The 21,849-nt window shown below is 40.5% G+C and overlaps 2 protein-coding genes across 3 annotated transcripts in view; one reads left to right on the top strand and one right to left on the bottom strand.

The window, feature by feature from the left end:
* The window catches only part of ENTPD1 (ectonucleoside triphosphate diphosphohydrolase 1), a 162,946-nt gene extending 154,273 nt beyond the window's left edge, over positions 1 to 8,673 (bottom strand). The window contains exons 1-2 of one of the 2 annotated variants that reach the window (XM_039465144.2): positions 8,440 to 8,673; positions 5,518 to 5,651 (exon numbers count right to left, since the gene is read on the bottom strand). In XM_039465144.2, coding sequence (XP_039321078.1) covers positions 5,518 to 5,554 — 37 coding nt within the window. In that variant the 5' untranslated portion in view covers positions 5,555 to 5,651; positions 8,440 to 8,673. The remainder of the gene's footprint in view (positions 1 to 5,517; positions 5,652 to 8,439) is intronic. The other variant, XM_074382671.1, reaches the window with a different exon arrangement.
* Positions 8,674 to 12,261: 3,588 nt separating this feature from the next.
* Positions 12,262 to 21,849, top strand: part of TCTN3 (tectonic family member 3) — a 32,549-nt gene continuing 22,961 nt past the window's right edge. Inside the window, exons 1-11 of the mRNA XM_003922360.4 lie at positions 12,262 to 12,722; positions 12,890 to 13,013; positions 13,326 to 13,444; positions 16,435 to 16,562; positions 16,797 to 16,905; positions 16,999 to 17,114; positions 17,621 to 17,656; positions 18,521 to 18,601; positions 20,051 to 20,176; positions 21,058 to 21,165; positions 21,508 to 21,602. Coding sequence (XP_003922409.1) covers positions 12,353 to 12,722; positions 12,890 to 13,013; positions 13,326 to 13,444; positions 16,435 to 16,562; positions 16,797 to 16,905; positions 16,999 to 17,114; positions 17,621 to 17,656; positions 18,521 to 18,601; positions 20,051 to 20,176; positions 21,058 to 21,165; positions 21,508 to 21,602 — 1,412 coding nt within the window. The 5' untranslated portion in view covers positions 12,262 to 12,352. The remainder of the gene's footprint in view (positions 12,723 to 12,889; positions 13,014 to 13,325; positions 13,445 to 16,434; positions 16,563 to 16,796; positions 16,906 to 16,998; positions 17,115 to 17,620; positions 17,657 to 18,520; positions 18,602 to 20,050; positions 20,177 to 21,057; positions 21,166 to 21,507; positions 21,603 to 21,849) is intronic.

Genomic DNA, 21,849 nt, shown 5'->3' with positions numbered 1-21,849 from the left:
AAATAATGGTACCATTATATATTTATTCTAGTAAATAATAAATAAAATACAGACTTACTACACTTTGATCTGTATAAAAATTTGCACTTACACCAAAGCAGCCAAAATAGCTGTAACTATTTAAATTGATGAATGGATGGATGGATGGATATATGGATGGATATAAAAATAGTTGAAAATAGTTGATAGATTTTTTTCCTTTCTGCTCCTGCTTCATAGTAGAGCTAACCCACTCCTAGTCTCTTACTCCAACTGCAGTGGATATTCTGTCTACCTTTTTTGTGGACATTTGTCCATCATAACCAATGGGTACTCCAAAAGTCAAGAGTCACACAAATATTAAACCAACTTTTATAAATGTTTGAGGAGATCTATAGGACCACTTAAAGTGTCCCAACACACAGGTGAGAGATGTCTCAGACAAAGAGGAGAGTGAAAAAATGAGCAGAAAACGTACTGGAAGAAATAATGGCCAAGGCCGGGCGCAGTGGCCTGTAGTCCCAGCACTTTGGAAGGCCGAGGCAGGTGGATCTCGAGATCAGGAGATCAAGGCCATCCTGGCCAACATGTGAAACCCTGTCTCTACTAAAAAGTACAAAAAATAGCTGGGCCTGGGGTGCATGTCTCTAGTCCCAGCTACTTGGGAGGCTGAGGCAGGAGAATCACTTGAACCTGGGAGGCGGAAATTGCAGTGAGCTGAGATTGTGCCATTGCGCTCCAGCCTGGCGACAGAGGGAGACTCTGTCTCAAAAAAAAAAAAAAAAAAAGAAGAAGAAAAGAAAAGAAAAGAAATAATGTCTCAAAATTTCCATTTAAAAATTAACCTGCAGATCCAAGAACCTTAATGAACCTCAATGAACAATGTGTGTAAGATAAACACAAAGAGAAGCACATGTAGACAGCTAGGTGAATCGCTGAAAACAAATTTAACTTTATAACCACCTGCTCTCTCAGTAACTAATCCAGTCCTGCAAGAGACATAACTCACTCATTCTCACAATATGGCATTAATCGTTTCATAAGAGCAGATCCTTCATGACTCAAATACCTTTTAAAGTCTTGCCACCTGTCAATACATTACACTGGGGACCAAGCCTCAACATGAGTTTTGGTGGGGACAAACCATATTCAAACCACAGCAATGCAGGAACAAATAGGAACCAAAGGACTGCCTTTCGCAACCAAAATAAAAGGGAGAAAATTGCGCTATAATGGAGCAAAGTTGCCATATTTTATTATAAGTATATCACTGTTAACCTGAAGTGGATTTTAAGTTGAAGTTATGAAGTTCCAGAAAAATCAAAATCCCTAGAGCAACTACTGAAAAATGAACTTTAAAAATACACTTCAAAATGGACTGGGCACAGTGGTTCATACCTGCAATAACAACACTTTGGGAGGCCAACGAGGAGGATTGCTAGAGACCAGCACTTTGAGACCAGCATGGGCCACATAGTGAGACCCTGACTCTGCAGAAATTTTTAAAATTAGCTGGATGTGGTGTCACACACCTGTAGTCCCAGCTACTCAGAAGGCTGAGGTAGAAGGATTACTTGAGCCTGGGAAGTCAAGGCTGCAGTGATCCATGATCACACCACTGCACTTCAGCCTGAGTGACAGAATGAAATCCTGTCTCAAACAAGCGAACAACAACAACAAAAATACAAATGAGTGGTTGTCAGGGGATGAGGGATATGGAAATGGGAGTGACTGCTTATAGATACAGGATTTCTTTTGCGAGTGATTAAAATGTTCTGAAATTAGATGACTCTATAAATATACCAAAACCCACTGAATTATACACTGTAAAAGGGTGAATTTAATGGTATGTGAATTATATCTCACTAAATGAATTAAAATATTGATTTAAAGCAAAAGAAGGCAATAAAAGTATAAGAGAGGAAAAACAAGAAATAAGACATATAGAAAACAAATAGCAAAATAGAGAAATCCAAACATACCAATAATTACATTGAATGTGAATGAACTAAACAAACAGTTCAATCAAAAGACAAAAATTGTCAGAATGTATCAAAAAATAAAAAACAAGATCTAACTACATGCTGCCTAAAAGAAACACAGTTTAGATTCAAATATACAATAGGTTGAATAGTGTGCATGAATAGCTGCTGTGAAAGTGCTGGAATGGCTATATGAATATCAGGCGAAATAGACTTTATGACAAAGGACATTAAGACATACAAGGAAAGACATCTAATCATAATAAAGAGGTTAATACATCTGGAAAATATAACAATTATAAACATCTAACACCTAACCATGGAGGCCCAAATACATGAAGCAAATACTGACAGAATTGAAAGGAGAAACAAAGGGTATGACTCAGTTATCTGAAATGACTCCTGATTAAGTAATGTTCACCAAAAATAAATATTGTTATTGTGAAGTTCCAGGAGAAATAAAAAAGGCAAAACAAGAATCCTTGCATAAGCCTTTTATTTAAATAAATTTATAAACTGTAATGTTTCCAGATTGCAGGGATAACCGAGGGGAATGACTCTCTCCAATGAAAACTTAATAATTATTTTCATTCCCATCATCCTTTTGCAAAACAATTCCAAGGCTTACTGAAACAGTAAGATAATGCCCAGAATGTACACTCTCACAAGGTGTAAGCAAGTAAACCCGAAAATACTGTTTTGATAATATGTGGTCTAATCTTATTCTTAAACTGTTGTTGCTGCTGCTGTTGTAGTTTTACAAAGACTGCATATTCTAAAAAAAATTTTTTTGAAACTCTATTTGAAAAATAAATAAATGATAAATATATTCCTTCCATGAAGTAAAGTAATGCACAGATGAATAAATAAGTGATAGCATTTGTGCGAAGGTTAAGAGATTATAAACTTTAGTTTCAAAATGAGCTTTGTTTGGTAAAATACACAATGTCATAAAGTGTTGTAAGCTATTCTGTTTTTCAAGTGGCACAATCATGGTTCACCGAAGCCTTGTCTTCCCACGTTCAAGGGATTCTCCCACCTCAGCCTCTCAAGTAGCTGGGACCACAGGCCTGTGCCATCACACCTGGCTAATGTTTGTATTTTTTGTAGAGATGGGGTTTTACCATGCTGCCCAGGGTGGTCTTGAACTCCTGAGCTCAACCAATGCAGCCACCTCAGCCTCCAAAAGGGCTGGGAGTACAAGAGTGAGCCATCGTGCCCAGGCCTCAAATTTTAACTTAAGCAAAACGTATATGTCATTTCTGTGATAATGGTGTCATTATTCTAGACTGTAAATAAATAAAATACAGACTTACTACACTTTGATCTGTACAAAAAATTGCACTTATGCCAAAATAGCTGTAACTATTTAAATTGATGAATGGATGGATGGATATATGGATGGATATAAAAATAGTTGAAAATAGTTGAGAGATTATTTTCCTTTCTGCTCCTGCTTCATGGTAGAGCTATCCTACTCCTTCACTAACTCCAACTGCAGTGGATATCCTGTCTACTTTTTTTGTGGACATTTATCCAATAACAAATGAATACCCCTAAAGTCAAGAGTCACACAAATATTAAACCAAGTTTTATAAATGTTTGTGCTATTGAGTTAAAGAGCTTACATATACTATAGGGACGGATTCTATGACAAGGAATCAAATCCAGGCCCCAGTTGTGAAAGCACAGAATCTTAGCCACTACTCCACAAGGTGAAATGCCTTCTTTGTAAATCCCACAGGGAATTCAAAGCAGGCAGTTTGAGTGCACAGATAATTTTAATTTTGTTTTGGGTTAGATTTTTGCATTTTAATTCTGTCAAGAGAATTTCTAAGCCAAGACACTATTATGTCTTTCTTTAATTTGATTATCCCATAAATACCAGTAAGACAATTGTTTAGAATGGGAGATCTCTAAAATTTTTTTTTTTTGAGACGGAGTTTCACTCTTGTTACCCAGGCTGGAGTGCAATGGCGTGATCTCGGCTCACTGCAACCTCCGCCTCCTGGATTCAGGCAATTCTCCCGCCTCAGCCTCCTGAGTAGCTGGGATTACAGGCACATGCCACCATGCCCAGCTAATTTTTAGTATTTTTAGTAGAGACGGGCTTCACCATGTTGACCAGGATGGTCTTGATCTCTTGACCTCGTGATCCACCTACCTTGGCCTCCCAAAGTGCTGGGATTACAGGCTTGAGCCACCGCGCCCGGCCTTAAAATATTTTTTTTTTTAAATTAAGGTTCTTTTTTAATTTAAAGGATCCATCTTTTGGCCACTGATGATTAGAATTTCCAATGGTTGGCTAGGTGTGGCTGCTCACACCTGTAATTCCACCATTTTGGGAGGCTGAGGCAGGCAGATCACAAGGTCAGGAGATCCTCAACAACATAGTGAAGCACCGTCTCTACTAAAAAATACCAAAAAAAAAAAATTAGTTGGGTGTGGTGGTGCACACCTGTAGTCCCAACTACTCGGGAGGCTGAGGCAGGAGAATCGCTTGAACCTGGGAGGCAGAGGTTGCAGTAAGCCGAGATCATACCACAGCACTCCAGCCTGACGACAGAGGGACACTCTATCTCAAAAAAAAAGAATTTCCAATGGTTTACAAATTCCAGTAGTAACTCAACAATGCCTCTTCCTGGAAAATCCCGGAGATAATTTTGGTTTTTACCATACAAACAAGAGGTGTTCCTTGAGAACATATAGAGGAGACAGTCTCCGTGATCCCCAAAAGTTCACTCAGCAGTAGACTTAAGATAACAAAGACTCTTGTTGCCACAGACTGTTAAGGCTGGTGTTTGTGCATATGCTGCCACTGGTAACTCACAAATTTTCCAGGGGCCACCAGTCACAGACCCGTTAATCCACTGGCACCAGGTAGGCCCTCCTGGGATTGGAATTTTCCCAGCCTAACCAGGCAACAAGAGCCCCTTATAGATGGAACTTATTAAGACAAACTCCCCTGAAAACTTGACATATTTTGAACAAAAAGTGTACTTCTTAAAATCTTATGTGACCAGCCATTTTTAGACTGGTCACCTAATGTGACCCAAAAATCACACTCCCCAGAATGGCAGGGACCAAGAGAAAGCGCTCTCAAGGTCTTCTATGGACATGAAACAAAACAATAGGAGAATCTCATCTGGTTTTTATTTTGGGGACTACAGCAAAGTTTATTAAGAAATCCGAAATGACTCTTATGAATATCTGGTCTAGTCAGAACCGCAAAACTGATCAGTCTGCAGGGAGGGTTCAAACAGAGAGTTTATGGGATTTAGGCCCATGTTCTGCCCTATGGCATCCTTCTTTATGACAGAACAACACAGGAAGACAAAGACTATTTCTGGAAGGCAACTGACCAAACAATGGTAATATTCAGACCAAAAAAAGAACACCAGAGTCACTATACCCCAAACTAGTCACACATATCCTTTTATACCATTAATCAAGGTTTTGGAGATGAAAATGAGACAAACAGCGATTTTTACCATCAGCTCTACCAGATTCCACAGAAGGAGAGAGGCAAGGAACCTGACTGGTAAGAATTTCTTACCCTTCTGCTGGCTTGTCAGATCCTCTGTTCCCTTCATTGCAGCTTCCAGAAGAGCAGAGCCAGTTTTCACAGCACCAAAACTGGAGGGGCTAAGGAAAACTTCCCTTTGCCCTCTGAAGTTTCACTGAAAATCACTGACCAAAAAAAAAAAAAAAAAAAAAAAGGCAGATTAATAGGAGAAAAGGCACACAAATTTATTTGATCATAGTTTTACATGTACACAAGAGACTTCAGAATGAAGACCCGCCGGGGAGGCTGGGCAGTGTCACATGCCTGTGACCTCAGCACTTTGGGAGGCCAAGGAGGGAGGATGGCCTGAGGCCAACAGTTTAAGATCAGCCTTAGGAACAAAGCAAGACTCCATCTGCACAAAAAAAAATTTAAAATTAGCCAGGTATTCTGGGCCCAGGAGTTTGAGGCTGCGTGAGCTGCGATTGTGCCAGTGAGCTCCAGCTCGGGTGACAGTGTGAGATCCTGTTTCTAAATAAAATAAATAAAAGATACAGAGGAAATTGTCCACTTTTATGCTTAAGTTCAACCAAGTATGGAGAGCCGTGTAGAAATATGTCGGGACAAAGAAAGAGTATGATCTAAAGCTCTAGACTGACTGGGGGGAACTCCGCAATGCTGTCTGTCTAGATTCTTCTTGACCTCTGTGCATTTCTTCCTTCTGGATGTGGGACTGGACCCTCTTCAAAATGGGGTTCAACAATCTGAAACAGCCAAACAAGGCAGGTCAGATGATTTCTTTACGGCAAGTTTTTATACAGAAAGCCCGGGAGAAAGTTAGAGTAATATTTTTAGCTTTTGTGGCTGGCTTCTTTGACCCACCTGGGGCAAGAGAAATTCTAGTTTCCATGCTAGCCTTGGGGAGAATGAGAGGCCAGAGACAGAAGAAGGGCAGGACGAAGTCCAAGAGGCCACCACCCCAGTAAAGATACAGGGCAGTTCTGCTTCAGAGGCCTTCGTTTGCCTAGGCCTCCGAATGTGCTGGGATTCAGGCCTGAGCCACCGTGCCTGACCTCTTTCTTTCTTTCTTTCTCTCCTTTACCTCCCCTTGTTTCCCCTCGCCGCCCCTCCCCTCGCTTTCCTTCCTTTTCTTCTTTTCTTTCTTCTTTCTTTCCTTCCTTCCTGTCTTTCTTCTTTCTTTTCCTTCATTCTCTTTTTTCTTTTTCTTTTTCCTTTCTCTTTCCTTCTTTCTTTCTCTTCTCTCTCTCTCTCTCTCTCTTTTGTTTTTTAGCAAGATCTTGCTCTGTCACCCAGGCTGGAGTGCTGTGGTACAATCAGGGCTCACTGCAGCCTCAACCTCCTGGGTTCAAGTGATCCTCCCAACCTCCGCCTCCTGGGTAGCTGGAACTACAGGTGTGCACTACTACACCCAGCTAATTTTTATTTTTTGTAGAGACAGGGTTTCACCCTGTTGCCCAAGCTGGTCTCTAACTCCTGAACTTAGGCAATCATCCTGCCTCAGCCTCCCAAACTGCAGGGATTACAGAGGCATGAGCCACGTCACCCGGCCCAAATGTGCATTTTTCTTCAATCTTTAACCACAATTCCTAGTTGATTCCTCTTTAATAGATGCAAAATTCTCTTGTGTCTCTCTATAAATGTGAATTATATTTGTTCTAAACTGTCTTTCTAACTTGTCCTTTAAATTTTTTTTTTCTTTTTTTTAGAGACAGGGTCTCACCCTGTCGCCCAGGGTGGAATGCATGGGTGTGATCGTGGCTCCCTGCACCCTCAACCTCCCAGCTCAAGCAGTCCTCCTGCTTCCGCCTCCGAAATGCTAGGATAACAGGTGTGAGCCACAGTACCCAGCCTCAGGTTTTAATGTTTCTTGAGTATTATACCCTTTTTTTGTTTGCTGGGTTTTTTAGTTTTCAAATGTAGATCTTTTGAGTGTGTGTTCACCTTGGTAACTGAGATTCCCTGTTTGCCTGTGCGCATGTGGGATCTGCTTATTGCAATCTACCTGCAGGATTTTTGAAGAAGAAAATGGTAGATGTGGAGTTTCACAAGGTGTGTACCTTAGTCCATTTTCTGTTGCTTATAACCAAATACCTAAAACTGGGTAATTTATAAAGAAAAGAAATTTATTTCTTACCGTTACGGAGCCTGGGAAGTCCAAGGTCAAAGAGGCATATCTAAAGAGAGCCATCTTGCTGGTGGGGACTCTCTTGAGGTGGCCCTGGGCAGTAAGCCTGTGCAAAGTACCCTTACCTGTCCTCTGAAACAATTCTGTCCTCCTATGCCTCTGGGCCTATGATGGTAGGGGCACCCTCTAAGATCTTTAAAATGCCTTTGGTATTTTTCTTCCCTTGTCTAAAGGAATAGCACCTGTCTCTCTTTTATCCAAGCTAATCTCTTTAGCAAACAGTCACTGGGCTTCACCCTTGGTTTCCTCTGCTGAACATGCTTTTATACTCTTTACGTGGTCAGGCTGAGATTTATCCAAATCTTTCCACTCTGCTTACCTTTTCATAATAAATTCTACCTTTAAGTTATTCCTTTGCTTCTGAATATCAGCATAAGCTGCCAAATGCAATCATGTAGCTCCTTCCACATTTGGCTTAGGAATTTCTTTTGCCAGATATCCTAGTTCATTAATCTCAAGTTTGGCCCTCCACCATACCCTCAGGCATGGACACAGTTCAGCCAAGTTCTCTGCCAATTTATAACAAGGATGGCCTTTACTCCAGTTTCCAATACCACCTTTCTCAGTTTCATCTCAAATCTCAGAAATGTCCATATTTCTATCTGTATTCGGGTTACAACCACTTAACAAATCTCGAAGAAATTCCAAATGTTCCCTTGTCTTTTTGTTTTCTGAGTCTCACCAGAATCACCTTTAATGCTCCATTCACTGAAATACAGTCATTTTATAGCCTGCTCCTTCAAACTCTTCCAGCCCCTGCTCCTTACCTAGTTCCAAAGCTGCTTCTCTATTTTCAGGTATTTGTCATCAGCAAAATCCCACTTCTTGGTACCAGTTTTCTGTCTTCATTCATTTTCTTTTGCTTATAACAGAATGTCTGAAACAGGGTAAGTTATAAAGAAAAGGAATTCATTTCTTACAGTGTAGAGGCCGGGAAGCCCATAAGAACTTTCTTGCTGGTGGAAACTCTCTTTGGTGTCCCAAGGGAGCACAAGACATCATGTGGTGAGGAAGCTGAGCGTGTTAACTTGCTAACTCAGGTCTCTCTTCCTCTTCTTGTAAAGCCACCAGTTCCTCTTGCATGACAACGCATTAATCCACTAAACCATTAATCCATTAACCCGTGAATGGATTAGTCCATTCAGGAAGGCAGAGACCTCATGACCCAATCACGTCACATTGGGGGTTTAATTTTCGAAATGAATTTTGGAGGAGACATGTGAAACTAGCAGTGGGCTAGGACCAGTCTCAAAGTATGGGGCCTCTCTTTTCCTTCTAAATGTCAGAAGCCATCCAGGGCACTGTCCTGCCTTTTCAGTAAAAGTGTACATGGACTGCCTCCCGCTAACCCCACCACCACCTTTAGGGGCAAATTCTTCTGCTATCCACTGCAAGTAAAAGTAGGGGTAAGGTTGAGAGGCTGACCTGGCTCTTCCTACAGTGGTTTCAATCAATAACTCATAGAATTGCCTAAAGGCCACTATTGATAACCAATAGCGTCTTTGTGTGCTTAGAACACTCCAAGAGTCACTTCCATTTCTGCATAAGGCCTTTAATATACAACTGTTGTCTGTCCACCTTCAATTCAATCCCATCTGCCTTCTGTTTTTCAAGTATTCTTACAATGTCTGGCCCATGAGAGCACACCTTCACGTATTTCAATTCCAGGCATGTTCATGTATGCACAAGTATGTGTGTATCTAAGTTTTCTGTAATTTTTAGAGATTTTGGAAAAGGACGGAGCAGTGGGAAAAGGATAGAACTTGTTTTTTGTCTGCCATCTCAATACAATCTCCTTGCTAAATTTCCAATTTCATATTAAACTCTTTTAATCCCAAACACATACAACTGCTAGTATCATATGATCTAATTTGGAAATCTCTGCTTCTGAGGTGATGTCATATGATCTCAATTTAAGGCTTGGTCCTCATACTAAAACTGACATCTGCATGACACATGTGAATAAATTTCATTCTTCATCCACAAAATTATCTTTCAGATTTTAATATTAGATCTCAAAAGTATTGAGAGTTCTGTATTACAGAGATTCTTACAAACACAAAACAGCAACACAGGCTAGGCACAGTGGCTCATGCCTGTAATCCCAGCACTTTGGAAGGCTGAGGTGGGTAAATCACTTGAGGTCAGGAGTTTGAGACCAGCTTGGCCAACATGATGAAACTCCATCTCTGTTAAAAATGCAAAAATTAGCTGCGCATGGTGGGTACACCAGTAGTCCCAGCTACTAGGGAGGCTGAGGCAGGAAAACTGTTTGAATGTAGGAGGTATAGGTTGCAGTGACTCAAGAACATGCCACTGCACTCCAGCCTGGATGACAGAGCAAAACTCTGTCTCAAATAAATAAATAAATAAATAAATAAAATCAATAAAGCAAAAGAAGTTTAAAAACAGAAATACAAATAATCTTTTTACTCAACTATAAGAGAGAAAAAAATTTAACTTTTCTAAAAAAAGGTTAAGTGTTAAAATTCAAAAATAAGAAAAAGCAACTCAAAAAGATCCTGAAACATTATTTCCTTGTCACTCATCCCTAAAATTACTTCAACCAACAGTATTTTGCCAACACTAATAAATTAATAATCTAATTGATTGAGAGTTGCCATTTAAATTCCAAACTTTGAAATCTAAAATAGTCTCTAATCAGATGTACAATAGAAATTTTATAGAAAGATCGCTACGTGGTAAATAGGTTGCAAAAAAAAAAAACAAAAAAAAGAAACAGAAATTGTATAGAACGCAATACAATCCTGAAATAAACTAAAAATGTTCAAAGAATTAATTCTAAAGAGTTCAACAAAACAATTTTTAATATATTTTTAAAATATTTAATGGACATGTAACATGTCCCAGACACTGTTCTAGGCATGGGGGTACTTCAATGAACAAACAGAGAAAATTCCCTGTTTCTTGGAATTTACATTCTAGTATATACATATAATCATATAATTTGAATAATCTGAACTTTGCCTTTTTCTATAGAAATCACTAGTAAGGTAAATAAATATTTTAAGACCAAACACAAATATACATATCTCTCATAGCTGTCCATCACACAATAACATAAAAACATATTTGAAAACATTTATAACACAGAGGTACATTTAGCTAGTGACTTTGAAACATTAGAAAATAAAGATCTTGTAAGAGAATGCAAGTCAAGTGAAGTGTCCTAAAACTTACCTGAGTTAAGCGATTCACTTGTAAAGGGAGATATTGACTAGATTTTAGGTAAGTGTACTAGATTTTAGATAACTCTTAACAGATGTTAATTTATATACTAAAACTAAATATCTGAAATAATCCAGATGTCAGAACTGAGGACACAGAAAAACACTGGGTCTAGGAGGAGCAAGATTTTGATCATCTACAGTCCCACTGTACAATATGGTAGCTACTCACACCCATGGTTAACTTTGAATTCATTACAATTTAAAAATTAAAAATTCAGACCGGGCACATCAGCTCACACCTGTAATCTGAGCACTTTGGGGAGGCCAAGGTAGGCAGATCACTTGAGGTTAGGAGTTCCAGACCAGCCTGGACAACATGGTGAAACCTACGTCTCTACTAAAAAAAAAAAAAAAAAAAAAAAAATTAGCCGGGCTGGTGGTGTGCACCTGTAATCCCAGCTACTATGGAGGCTGAAGCAGGTGAATCACTCAAACCCTGGAGACAGAGGTTGCAGTGAGCTAAGATCACACTACTGCACTCCAGCCTGGGTGACAGAGCAAAACTCTGTCTCAAATAATAATAATAATAATAATTCAGCTCCTCAGTCACACTAGCCACATTTCAAGGGCACAATTGCCACATAAGGCACATAACTCCCAAGCTGTACAGTGCAGCTATGGCACATTTCCAACATTGCAGGAAGGTCCCATGGCCCACGCTGCTGTTAGGAATCAGAAGAGGCACGCCATTCCTGGAGAGAACATGAATCTCCTAGAGAGGCTTTTAATAATGGCCATTAACACGGCAAAAAAAAAAAAAAAAAAAAAAAAAAAAAAAGGTTTTCTTCTCTATCCCTTGGCTATTTTCTCACCTCCTAGACAATGTTCCTTTTTTTTTTTAATCGTTCTTCCCCTATTTTCTCACATTTTTCCTACCCTTTTTTCTTATTTTTCTCCCACTGTTTTTTCCTAACAAACATGCAGTCCACCTTTAATGATTTGATGCATTTATTGAGGGTTTTAAAATTTTCTCAATGTTAAAATGTTAGGAGCTGAATGGGCATTATTTCTAATGTGTTTTCCAAAAAAATCCATATTCAGAGGAGACTGTTTTTAAGGTATGTGACCTTACGTGTGTTTCCCCCACCTGAGAACTTTATCCTTCCACAGAAAGGGTTTCTCACTGTTGGAATCCGGGGTGACAAAAAATGTGCAATTCTAGTTCCGGCCTCTGGGGTTTCCCTGCACCGAGGCCGGGCTCTGTCCTCTGGACCGCGAAGTCTGCGCGGAACTTGTCGGTCCGCCGAACTCCAAACGCCACCCAGCGGAGAGAAGGCGCAAGGAGCTCCTTCGCCACTGGCGGTTGCCAGGCAACGGAGACACGGCTCCGTCCGTATTAAGGAAGAGGGAGCTGACAGAAGGATCCTGAAAGAACTGTAATAACCTCGCTTTCCATTGGCTGAAGAGCTCTTAGCCTTCGCAAGAGCCAATGAGAAGAGGCACGCGGTTGGCGTCAGACGCTATGCGACCCCTCCCACCCACGCTCTGGCAACGCGTCTGGAGACCGCGGAGTCTCATGTTGGACCCAGGGGGTTCTGACTGCCCCATGCGCACCCCACAGCTCGCGCTCCTGCAAGTGTTCTTCCTGATGTTCCCCAAGGGCATCCGGCCTCAGCCGTCCTCCTCCCCATCACGGGTAGTGCCCACGTCTTCGGCGCTGGAGCCAGGGACGCATGGCGGAACCCTCCAGTCCTCAGAGGCGACTGCAACTCCCCCGGCCGTGCCTGGGATCTCTACAGTGGTCCCTACTCTCGTGACCCCCTCGGCGCCTGGGAATAGGACTGTGGACCTCTTCCCAGGTAAGGGGAAACGTTGTGGGGGTGGAAACTGAATTCTGAGATCGAAAATTGTGTGAGCAAAGTGAACTGCCACAAAGCCAGGAGTGGGGCTGTTGGAAGAAGTGGGGTGAGCACCTGGGAGAGTTTGGGGATCCTCATCCCACTCACTCTGTGTTGTACTTTCATAGTCTTACCGATCTGTGTCTGTGACTTGACTCCTGGCACTTGTGATATAAATTGCTGCTGCGACAGGGACTGCTATCTTCTCCATCCGAGGACAGTTTTCTCCTTCTGCCTTCCTGGCAGCGTAAGGTGAGCTTCGTTGCTCAGACTGAATCCTAAAGGGGATTGGGGCCTATAGTGGGTAACATTTAGATGTAAGAAGAGTTAGTCTTTGTGCCTCTCGCCCCTACTTCTACTCCTAGGACATTCCCTTGGTTTTTCCTAGGAACTGCTTTTTCTGATTCTCTATAGCAGGGCTGGCCAGTAGAATAAGACCTTCGTGTCGTCCTATGGGTGCCAAGGAGTCCTCTCTTTGGAATCTGACCAATATTGCTAGGGCATTCTTCTTTGGATCTGCCCCGCCCCTTCTAAATATATCTTCTCCCTCCTCTTTCCTCACAGGTCTTCAAGCTGGGTTTGTGTAGACAGCTCTCTTATCTTCAGGAGTAATTCCCCATTTCCTTCCAGAGTTTTCATGGATTCTGATGGAATCAGGCAGTTTTGTGTACATGTGAACAACTGTGAGTAGAAACACGTTGGCTGTTTGCATTTTCTAACACAGGAGTGTTATCTTTTGTCTTCCCTGGGCCGTGTTGGCAGAAGGATTGTCTTGGGCCACACATAAAATACACTAATGAGAGCTGATGAGCTTAAAAAAAAAAAAAAAAAAGGCAAAACAATCTCATAATGTTTTAAGAAAGTTTACAAATTTGTGTTGTTGGACTGCATTCACAGCCGTCCTGGGCTGCATGTGGCCGGTGGGTCACGGGTTGGACAAATTTGGTGTAACATTTATTGAGAGTTGTCTTTTATTCCGACCTTTTTTCCATTTCTTTCTTTTTTAAACTTTTTTTTTCCTCTCTTTTTTTTTTTCCAGGCAGCACTGAAGAAATAAACTTTTTTTTTTTTTGTCCTTTGACTCTCTACCCCGATTTCTGGTGCTTTTCTCTTTGTTATTAAATACATGTGCAGTATTTTATATTCTTTTGGCTGTGGATCGGAAAACTCATAGAGAACTTTAATTTCAATCCTTTTAATCATCCCTCTTAATTCAGTTTAATCACAGATAGACAATATCCCTCACTTGCTGCAATCTCCATGAGGGTACTAACTGAATCTCCGGTGCCTAATACATAGAAAGCACCAAATAATGTTTGAATGAATATCTTTGACAAATGAGTCTATGCCAACTTTATTTTCATTTCATGAGGCAGTAGTGTAGGAGGAGCATTAGATTAGGATCTCAGTCCTGCTGTTTCCTTACCAGCTGTACAGACTTGGGCAAATGCCTTAGCATTTCCACGCCTGTTTCTTCAACTGCAAAGTAAGAAATTGTATCATTGGCTTTGTATATGAAAGTGCTTTACAACTGTAGAGTACAATAAAAATTAGAGTTTATTATGATTGGGGATGGTTAGTGGTCTTAGAAATTTGCTGGTGATAGCTATAACATTTCTTTCTTCTTTTTTTTTTTTTTTTTTTTTGAGACAGAGTTTCACTCTTGTTACCCAGGCTGGAGTGCAATGGCATGATCTCGGCTCACCGCAACCTCCGCCTCCTGGGTTCAGGCAATTCCCCTGCCTCAACCTCCTGAGTAGCTGGGATTACAGGCACGAGCCACCATGCCCAGCTAATTTTTTGTATTTTTAGTAGAGACGGGGTTTCACCATGTTGACCAGGATGGTCTCAATCTCTCGACCTCGTGATCCACCCGCCTTGGCCTCCCAAAGTGCTGGGATTACAGGCTTGAGCCACCGCGCCCGGCCTTCACCTTCTTTCTTAGCTTAACTTTAACTTTTACTTCATTTATAGAGATACAAATAACTGCATTTAGTGCAAGGTAAATATCTCCTCCGTGTAGTTTTCAGGGTATGAGTTCTGAAGGAAATGTTAAAATATCACTTGGACTGTATCCCAGCACTTTGGGAGGCCGAGACAGGTGGATCGTGAGGTTAGGAGTTCAAGACCAGCCTAACCAACATGGTGAAACCCCATCTCTACTAAAAATACAAAAATTAGCCAGGGCTGGTGGCCTGTGCCTGTAATTGCAGCTACTCAGGAGGCTGAGGCAGGAATATCGCTTGAACCCGTGGGAAGGAGGTTACAGTGAGCTGAGATCACGCCACTGCACTCCAGTCTGGGCGGCAGAGCAAGACTCCATCTCAAAAAAGAAAAAAAAATGCTATTGGAAGCTTTACAGTTTGAAGATTTCAGATCGGAGGTGGAAAGTGGTCCATAGATGAGCAGCATAGGCATCACCTATTTTGGAGCAGTGCTTTTCAGATTCTAATATGAATACACACTACCTGGAGATCTTGTTAACATGGAGATTTTGACTCAGGTCTGGGTAGTGGCCTGAGAGTCTACATTTCTGAGAAGCTCCCAGGTGATGCTGGAGCTACTAATCTGTGCACCCCACTTTGAGTAGAAAGGATCTAGGAGATGTGTAAAGAGTGAGTAGTCTGAAAAGTCCTAGCATTGAGAGTTGCATTTATGCTGTATCAGAAAGCTGAAAAGTCACATAATTAAGATGTTACCACAGAGGATAAAGGACAGGTTCATTTAACGTGGAATCCTCATTTGCTTTCAATGATGCAGATATTGTAATCTCTTTTACTCTGTCCAAATGGCCATTAATTATATGAAGAATGAAACTGGCAAGGGGCATGTTTCGCTATGTTATTTTTCAATTTAGCAGACGGAGTAGTAAAGCAGACAGTATGTTGTCAGTCACCTGCCATCCTCTGGGCAGGAGATAGCACCACAGCCCTTTCCTACATCTCCCTACTGGTTCTGAAGTGCCATAAAGAGATGACTGCAGGAGCTTGGGTAGATTTATACATTGATATCATAGAAATTATAGAATTGTTCCAGAAAATAACATTTTGAAATATCTAAAATCTCGAATGGAGGAATTATAAGCCTTAAGGAATAAAATGCAACAAATCTCAAAACTTGAGAGATGGAAACATCATTAGGACTGGTCAGTTGAAGTTTAGAGGACACAGGAAGATTTGGGAAGGACAGATCAAATATTGTCTCTAGCTTCACCATGTTCCTATGGAAATAGTGCAATTCTGTTGTATTAGAGACTCATCTGGTATGGGGCAGATATGAGCATTATTGAGCTTCCTATTTTCATCACAAATTGCTGATCATACACATTCTTGGCCATCAGTGACTTGAAACTGATGCATTCATTAACCATATTCTTTAATATTAAAACAATAATTTAGTCAGTATATTGTGAATAAATTAAGAAGTGATTAGAAGTCAGAATTGATCTTTCTGGAGATGGAGTATTGATTGGGAGCCTTCTGGGGAAATGTTCTGTAACTTGATCTGGGTAGTGGTAATACAGTATATAAATTTGTAAAAATTCTTTGAGTTTTCACTTAAGATTTGCGCCTTGTATATTATGCTTCAGTAAAATATAATTATTTTAAAAAATTAGCTACTTGGCATGTTTTTCTTTTATCTAAACTTCTTTTCTTTTTAAAAAACATTTTAGCAAAATTAAACTATTTCCAGAAGCTCCAAAAGGTCAATGCAACCAACTTCCAGGGCCTGGCTGCAGAGTTTGGAGGTGAATCATTCATTTCAGCATTCCAAACTCAGTCACCAGCATCCTTTTACAGGGTGAGCCTGGGGAAGGGGATGGGATTGTTTGGTTTGTTTTTACTCTAAAGCAGACAACTGACAAGGTATCTTTGCAGTACTACCCTGCAGCTGGCTAAACCGTTGTCAGCTCTTTGGAGGGCACTGCTGTCCATATAATCATGCCCTTGAGTTAACTTTGTTTCTACTCTTTCTTTTCTGTTGTCGTCTAGTCCAGTCTCGCTGTGAACAAAGCTGCTTTTATATTTTATTCAGGCGGGGGACCCCATTCTGACTTACTTCCCCAAGTGGTCTGTAATAAGCTTGCTGAGACAACCTGCAGGAGTTGGAGCTGGGGGACTCTGTGCTGAAAGCAATCCTGCAGGTGAGTCCAGAGCAAACGTACCAACCTTTTCCAACCTTTTCATTCAGTTTAAAACAGGCTTTCTTATTTACCGCTCTCTTATTTGTGTTTCAGGTTTCCTAGAGAGTAAAAGTACCACCTGCACTCGTTTTTTCAAGAACCTGGCTAGTAGTTGTACGTTGGATTCAGCCCTCAATGCTGCCTCTTACTATAACTTCACAGTCTTAAAGGTAGGTGTCCTTTCTCTCCCTACACTGTCACCGCCATGAAGCTGAAGTGAACGTGCTTCTCACTGTTGTGGGTTGCGGAAAGAGCATTGAACTGGAAATTAGAATCTCCAGGAGCCACGTAAAAGAGGGCCTGGAAACCATATCTGAAGACAAACGATATAATTAGGGATATATATCCAGGATAAGAGTTCATCTCACTTTTCAGCAATGAGATTGGCTTGCGAGAATGGAAGGGGGAAGACATCTATTTCACCAAATGTCCTGCTTTTGCTGTTCAGTAGAGTCTGTCAGAGTAGGCAGGCATCACAGTCTATCACCCTCTTGTCTAGCTCCACTTCCTGGCATTTTAGTGTAAAGATGAATCAGGTGGAATAGAGGAAGTAAATTATTCTAATATATTGATTTTTTCCCCCCAAAGCAAAGCCTATTGTTAGTAATATGAAACCACAAGCTCCTGGTGATTTTTGATAAGGTATATGCACCCTAATGTTCCTGCTTTCTCCTAGGTTCCGAGAGGCATAACTGATCCACAGAATATGGAGGTATGACCCTGTTGTATCAGGAAAAAGGAAAAAATATATTTGGCTCCTCTGTATCTGAGGCAGTTTTAGTCTAGGTTGTACTGTTGAAAGAGAAATGTAAGTGTGATGTAGCAAACAGTTAAGTAGGAATCTAAAACAGTGCTTTTGTGAGTACATCCAATACAATTAATAGCCTCGTGTGAAACCAGGATCCATAAGGTGTTAGATAAGTTTGTAAACATTGGGTTAAATAAACTATATTTAGAGTGGGCTTCTTAATTTTTTTTTTAGAGACAGGGTCTTGCTCAGTCACCCAGGATGGAGTGCAGTGGCACGGTCATGTTCACTGCAGCCTCAACCTCCCGTGCTCAAGCAATCCTTCCACCTCAGCCTCCCAAGTAGCTGGGACTACAGGCATGTGCCACCACACCCAGCTAATTTTTAAAATATTTTGTAGAGATGGAGGGTCTCGCTATGTTGTCCACGCTGGTGTTGAACTCCTGGCTTCAAGCAATTCTCCTGACCTGGCTTCCCAAAGTATTGAGATGATAAGTGTGAGCCATCTCATCCTGCCTGGAGTCTTTAATTTGATAGAGGGCCTTATTAATCTCTTAAGGGGAGCACTGAATGTAGTATTTCTAACACTTACTTGACTGTGAAACCCTTATTTTATATTTAACAGAACTAGTGTTCTTAGAAATAAGTTTTAAGAAGTGCTGCTTTAGAAAGACTTTTGAATTTAAGTTGTTGGCTGGTGGGGAAGAAGAGAGAAATGGGGTGGTCAAGGGGGAAGGAAAAATACTCATCTTAGTATGTTATCTATTAATAGATAAAAGACAAAATACTGCCTTCAGTTTTAGTTAATTTGCTTCTTTTCATTGCTAGTTCCAGGTGCCTGTAATACTTATTTCACAGGCTAATGCTCCTTTGTTGGCTGGAAACACTTGCCAGAATGTAGTTTCCCAGGTAAGGATGCTGACCTTAGATTCTGGACTGATGTATGTTGATCAACTCTGCCAGAGGTGCCTCATCTTCCATTAAGTACCACACTGACCCCATGTGAATTTTGTTTGCATTCTCTAACAATTTGGGAATGCAAACTTGTTGCAATGTAAGACTCTTGGTTGTAATCCTTGGTAAAAGTAGCATATTGTGAATTTCAGCAATTCCCAACAAGTTTGAAATTTAACTTGTCAGTAATTGAGCCCATTATCCTCCCTACTACTTTTCAGTTATTTCCATCACCACTATCCTCCAGTATTTCAGGTCCAGGACATTAAAATTATTTCTGACTCCTCTTCCTTTGCCCATCTGCAGTCTGTTACTGATTCTTACTGACTGACCACATTTTCTTTTCTTGACCCAGTCAGTATCTTCTGAAAATCTGAAGTAAATTAATCAATTTCTATTCCTCCGTTCTCTCTCTTACATAAAACAATCCAACCTAAAAGATTAAGAATTATCTTAAGGCATCTTCTTAAGGACTGTGTTCAGAAATCTAAGGTTACTTTCAATTGCCTGCAAATTGTATCCCCAGCAACTATATTTATTAATTATCATACATTGTCAGAGCCAACTAAACCGTATTTCTGTTCCATGCTCACCTCTGGCTGTTTCTGCTTGCCCTCCTCTACCTGTAACCAACTTATTTTTCTTCCCTTTCAATTCCTACCATAAACTCACCTACCCATAAATGCTTTTTCTTTTTCTTTTTTTTGAAGATAGAGTCTTGCTCTGTCACCCATGCTGGAGTGAGTGCAGTGTGGCACAATCTCGGCTCACTGCAACCTCCACCTCCCGGGTTCAAGCAATTCTCCTGCCTCAGCCTCCTGAGTAGCTGGGATTACAGGCATTTTCCACCATGCCTGGCCCACATGAACCATTTTAAAGAGTTCTATCCAGTTTCTTTTCCATATACAAATACAATATGAAACTATGTTTATCTTTCATAGTATTTGTGTTTGACATTTTTAACAGTACTGTTTCAGTCTACCTCATTTAGTTACAATAAAACCCTTGAGCCGGGCGCGGTGGCTCACGCCTGTAATCCCAGCACTTTGGGAAGCCAAGGCAGGTGGATCACGAGGTCAAGAGATCGAGACCATCCTGGTCAACATGATGAAACCCCGTCCCTACTAAAAATACAAAAAATTAGCTGGGCATGGTAGCGCATGCCTATAATCCCAGCTACTCGGGAGGCTGAGGCAAGAGAATTGCCTGAACCCAGGAGGCGGAGGTTGCGGTGAGCCGAGATTGCACCATTGCACTCCAGCCTGGGTAACTTACCAAGAGTGAAACTCCGTCTCAAAAAAACAAAAAACAAAAAAAAAAACCTTGAAGACAGAAAATCTTCTGTCCTAAACATATTTAGCCCAATAACTATTTTCTATTAATTGATTCTTTTTTGCATTTCAGGTCACATATGAGATAGAGACCAATGGGACTTTAGGAATCCAGAAGGTCTCTGTCAGTTTTGGACAAACCAACCTGACTGTTGAGCCAGGCACTTCCTTACAGCAGCATTTCATCATTCACTTCAGGGTTAGGGCCCTTCTCTTATTGGGGATTTAGAGAGGAAGAAATACCGGGTTAGAAACAGTTCCTTTGCTTTTGTAATACATGTGAAATAGAGTAAGAATATGAAAACCTCATTCAGTCTGTCAGTTGAGGCCTCAACATTTAATACTGCACAATTTAACTGCAAGTTGTCGGTATTCTACAAATGTTTACTCATTAACATTTTCTCCAATTCTCTATCTGGGCCCCAACAAAGTGGGACATCAATCTCAAATCTAAACCTTTTTTTTAATAGTCATTTTGAATCATAAATTCAGCCAACACCTACAAAATTTCTTTGACTAGCTTTGCTCATATTTCTGGGCAGTCAGCGTTTTACTCATTTCCCACTTAACCTGAGTGTCCAGTCTTAATCACCACCATTTGGCTTCTGCTACTTCTTTCCTCTTTTTGAACCCAGCATAGTGTTTCCCAGCTGTACCCTCAGGTGATCAGCCAACTGTGGTGTCTCTCAGAGCTCATCTCTGGAACATCTATAGTTAATTAAAATATATATATTTTTAATTACAGTTAAATTCTTCAGATTTTATCCAGGCTGTGTTATTATTGCTAAATTGCTAGTAATTTTTGAGAAACAGGGTTAAGGGATCCTTGGTAGATTCTTGGTTTTAATCCTTGGTAAAAGTAGCATATTGTGAATTTCAATATTCAGATCATGAAGGATTTATTTTAGTGAACGTAAAAAGTGAAGGAAGCAAAATGCTACACTGTGGAAAGAAGCCACATTGTCCAGTGTAGCTCACTTATTGCATTGCCTTGCCTTAAGGAAGGGTACAGTGAAGCCAAGCAGTGGGAGGTGGGAAAGTATGCTTACCTCCATAATTGACTTCTCACTCTTTCTGCAGTCTTTTCAACAGAGCACAGCTGCTTCTCTCACTGGTCCTAGAAGTGGGAATCCTGGCTATATTGTTGGGAAGCCACTCTTGGCTCTGACTGGTGATATAAGTTACTCAGTATCCTTTTTAGAGCTGGGTAGTCTGTTGCAGCCTAATGAGAAAAGCTGCAAAGGCTTTCAGACTTATGTTAGACTAGCCAAAGGTCAAGAATTTTTTGTTTGCTTTAATGACGTACTTGTATACTAACATATGGCTAAACATTTTTGGAATCGTAGTTGTCTCTCTCTGGTTTTTTGAGGAAAAAAACCACAAATTTGTGACTTGAACATTATGATAGTAATACAGTATAAATAGTGTTAAGGGAGAATGAGAGCATAAATTTTGCAATGCTGCCTCCTTTTTTTTTTTTTTTTTTTTCTTTTTTCTGTTATGTCCTTGATCCTCACTTTCCCACCTCAGATGACCCTCCTACAGAGCCAGGGTAATGGAAGTTGCTCTGTTAACAAACATGAAGTACAATTTGGAGTGAATGCAATATCTGGATGCAAGCTCAGGTAGTTCTTTGTTTCCATATCATTTCTTGCAATTTCATCAGGAATATGTAGGGAATATGTTGATCTGGTAACTTTTTTATTATGAATGACAGTTCAGAAGATACTAGTTAGGAATAGTCTTTTAGTCTAAATAGTGTTAATACTGCTAGGAGTTTTCTGGCAGTCGTTAATACCTACTAAGGATTATACCCTCTGGTCTATTCTATAATATTATTTCCAATGTTTGGTTTAATATATAATACTAATA

This window comes from Saimiri boliviensis, chromosome 12 (genome assembly GCF_048565385.1).
Source record: "Saimiri boliviensis isolate mSaiBol1 chromosome 12, mSaiBol1.pri, whole genome shotgun sequence".
NCBI lineage: Eukaryota > Metazoa > Chordata > Mammalia > Primates > Cebidae > Saimiri > Saimiri boliviensis.
Note: the sequence above shows the minus strand (reverse complement) of the source record. Positions and strands in the feature narration are given on the sequence as shown.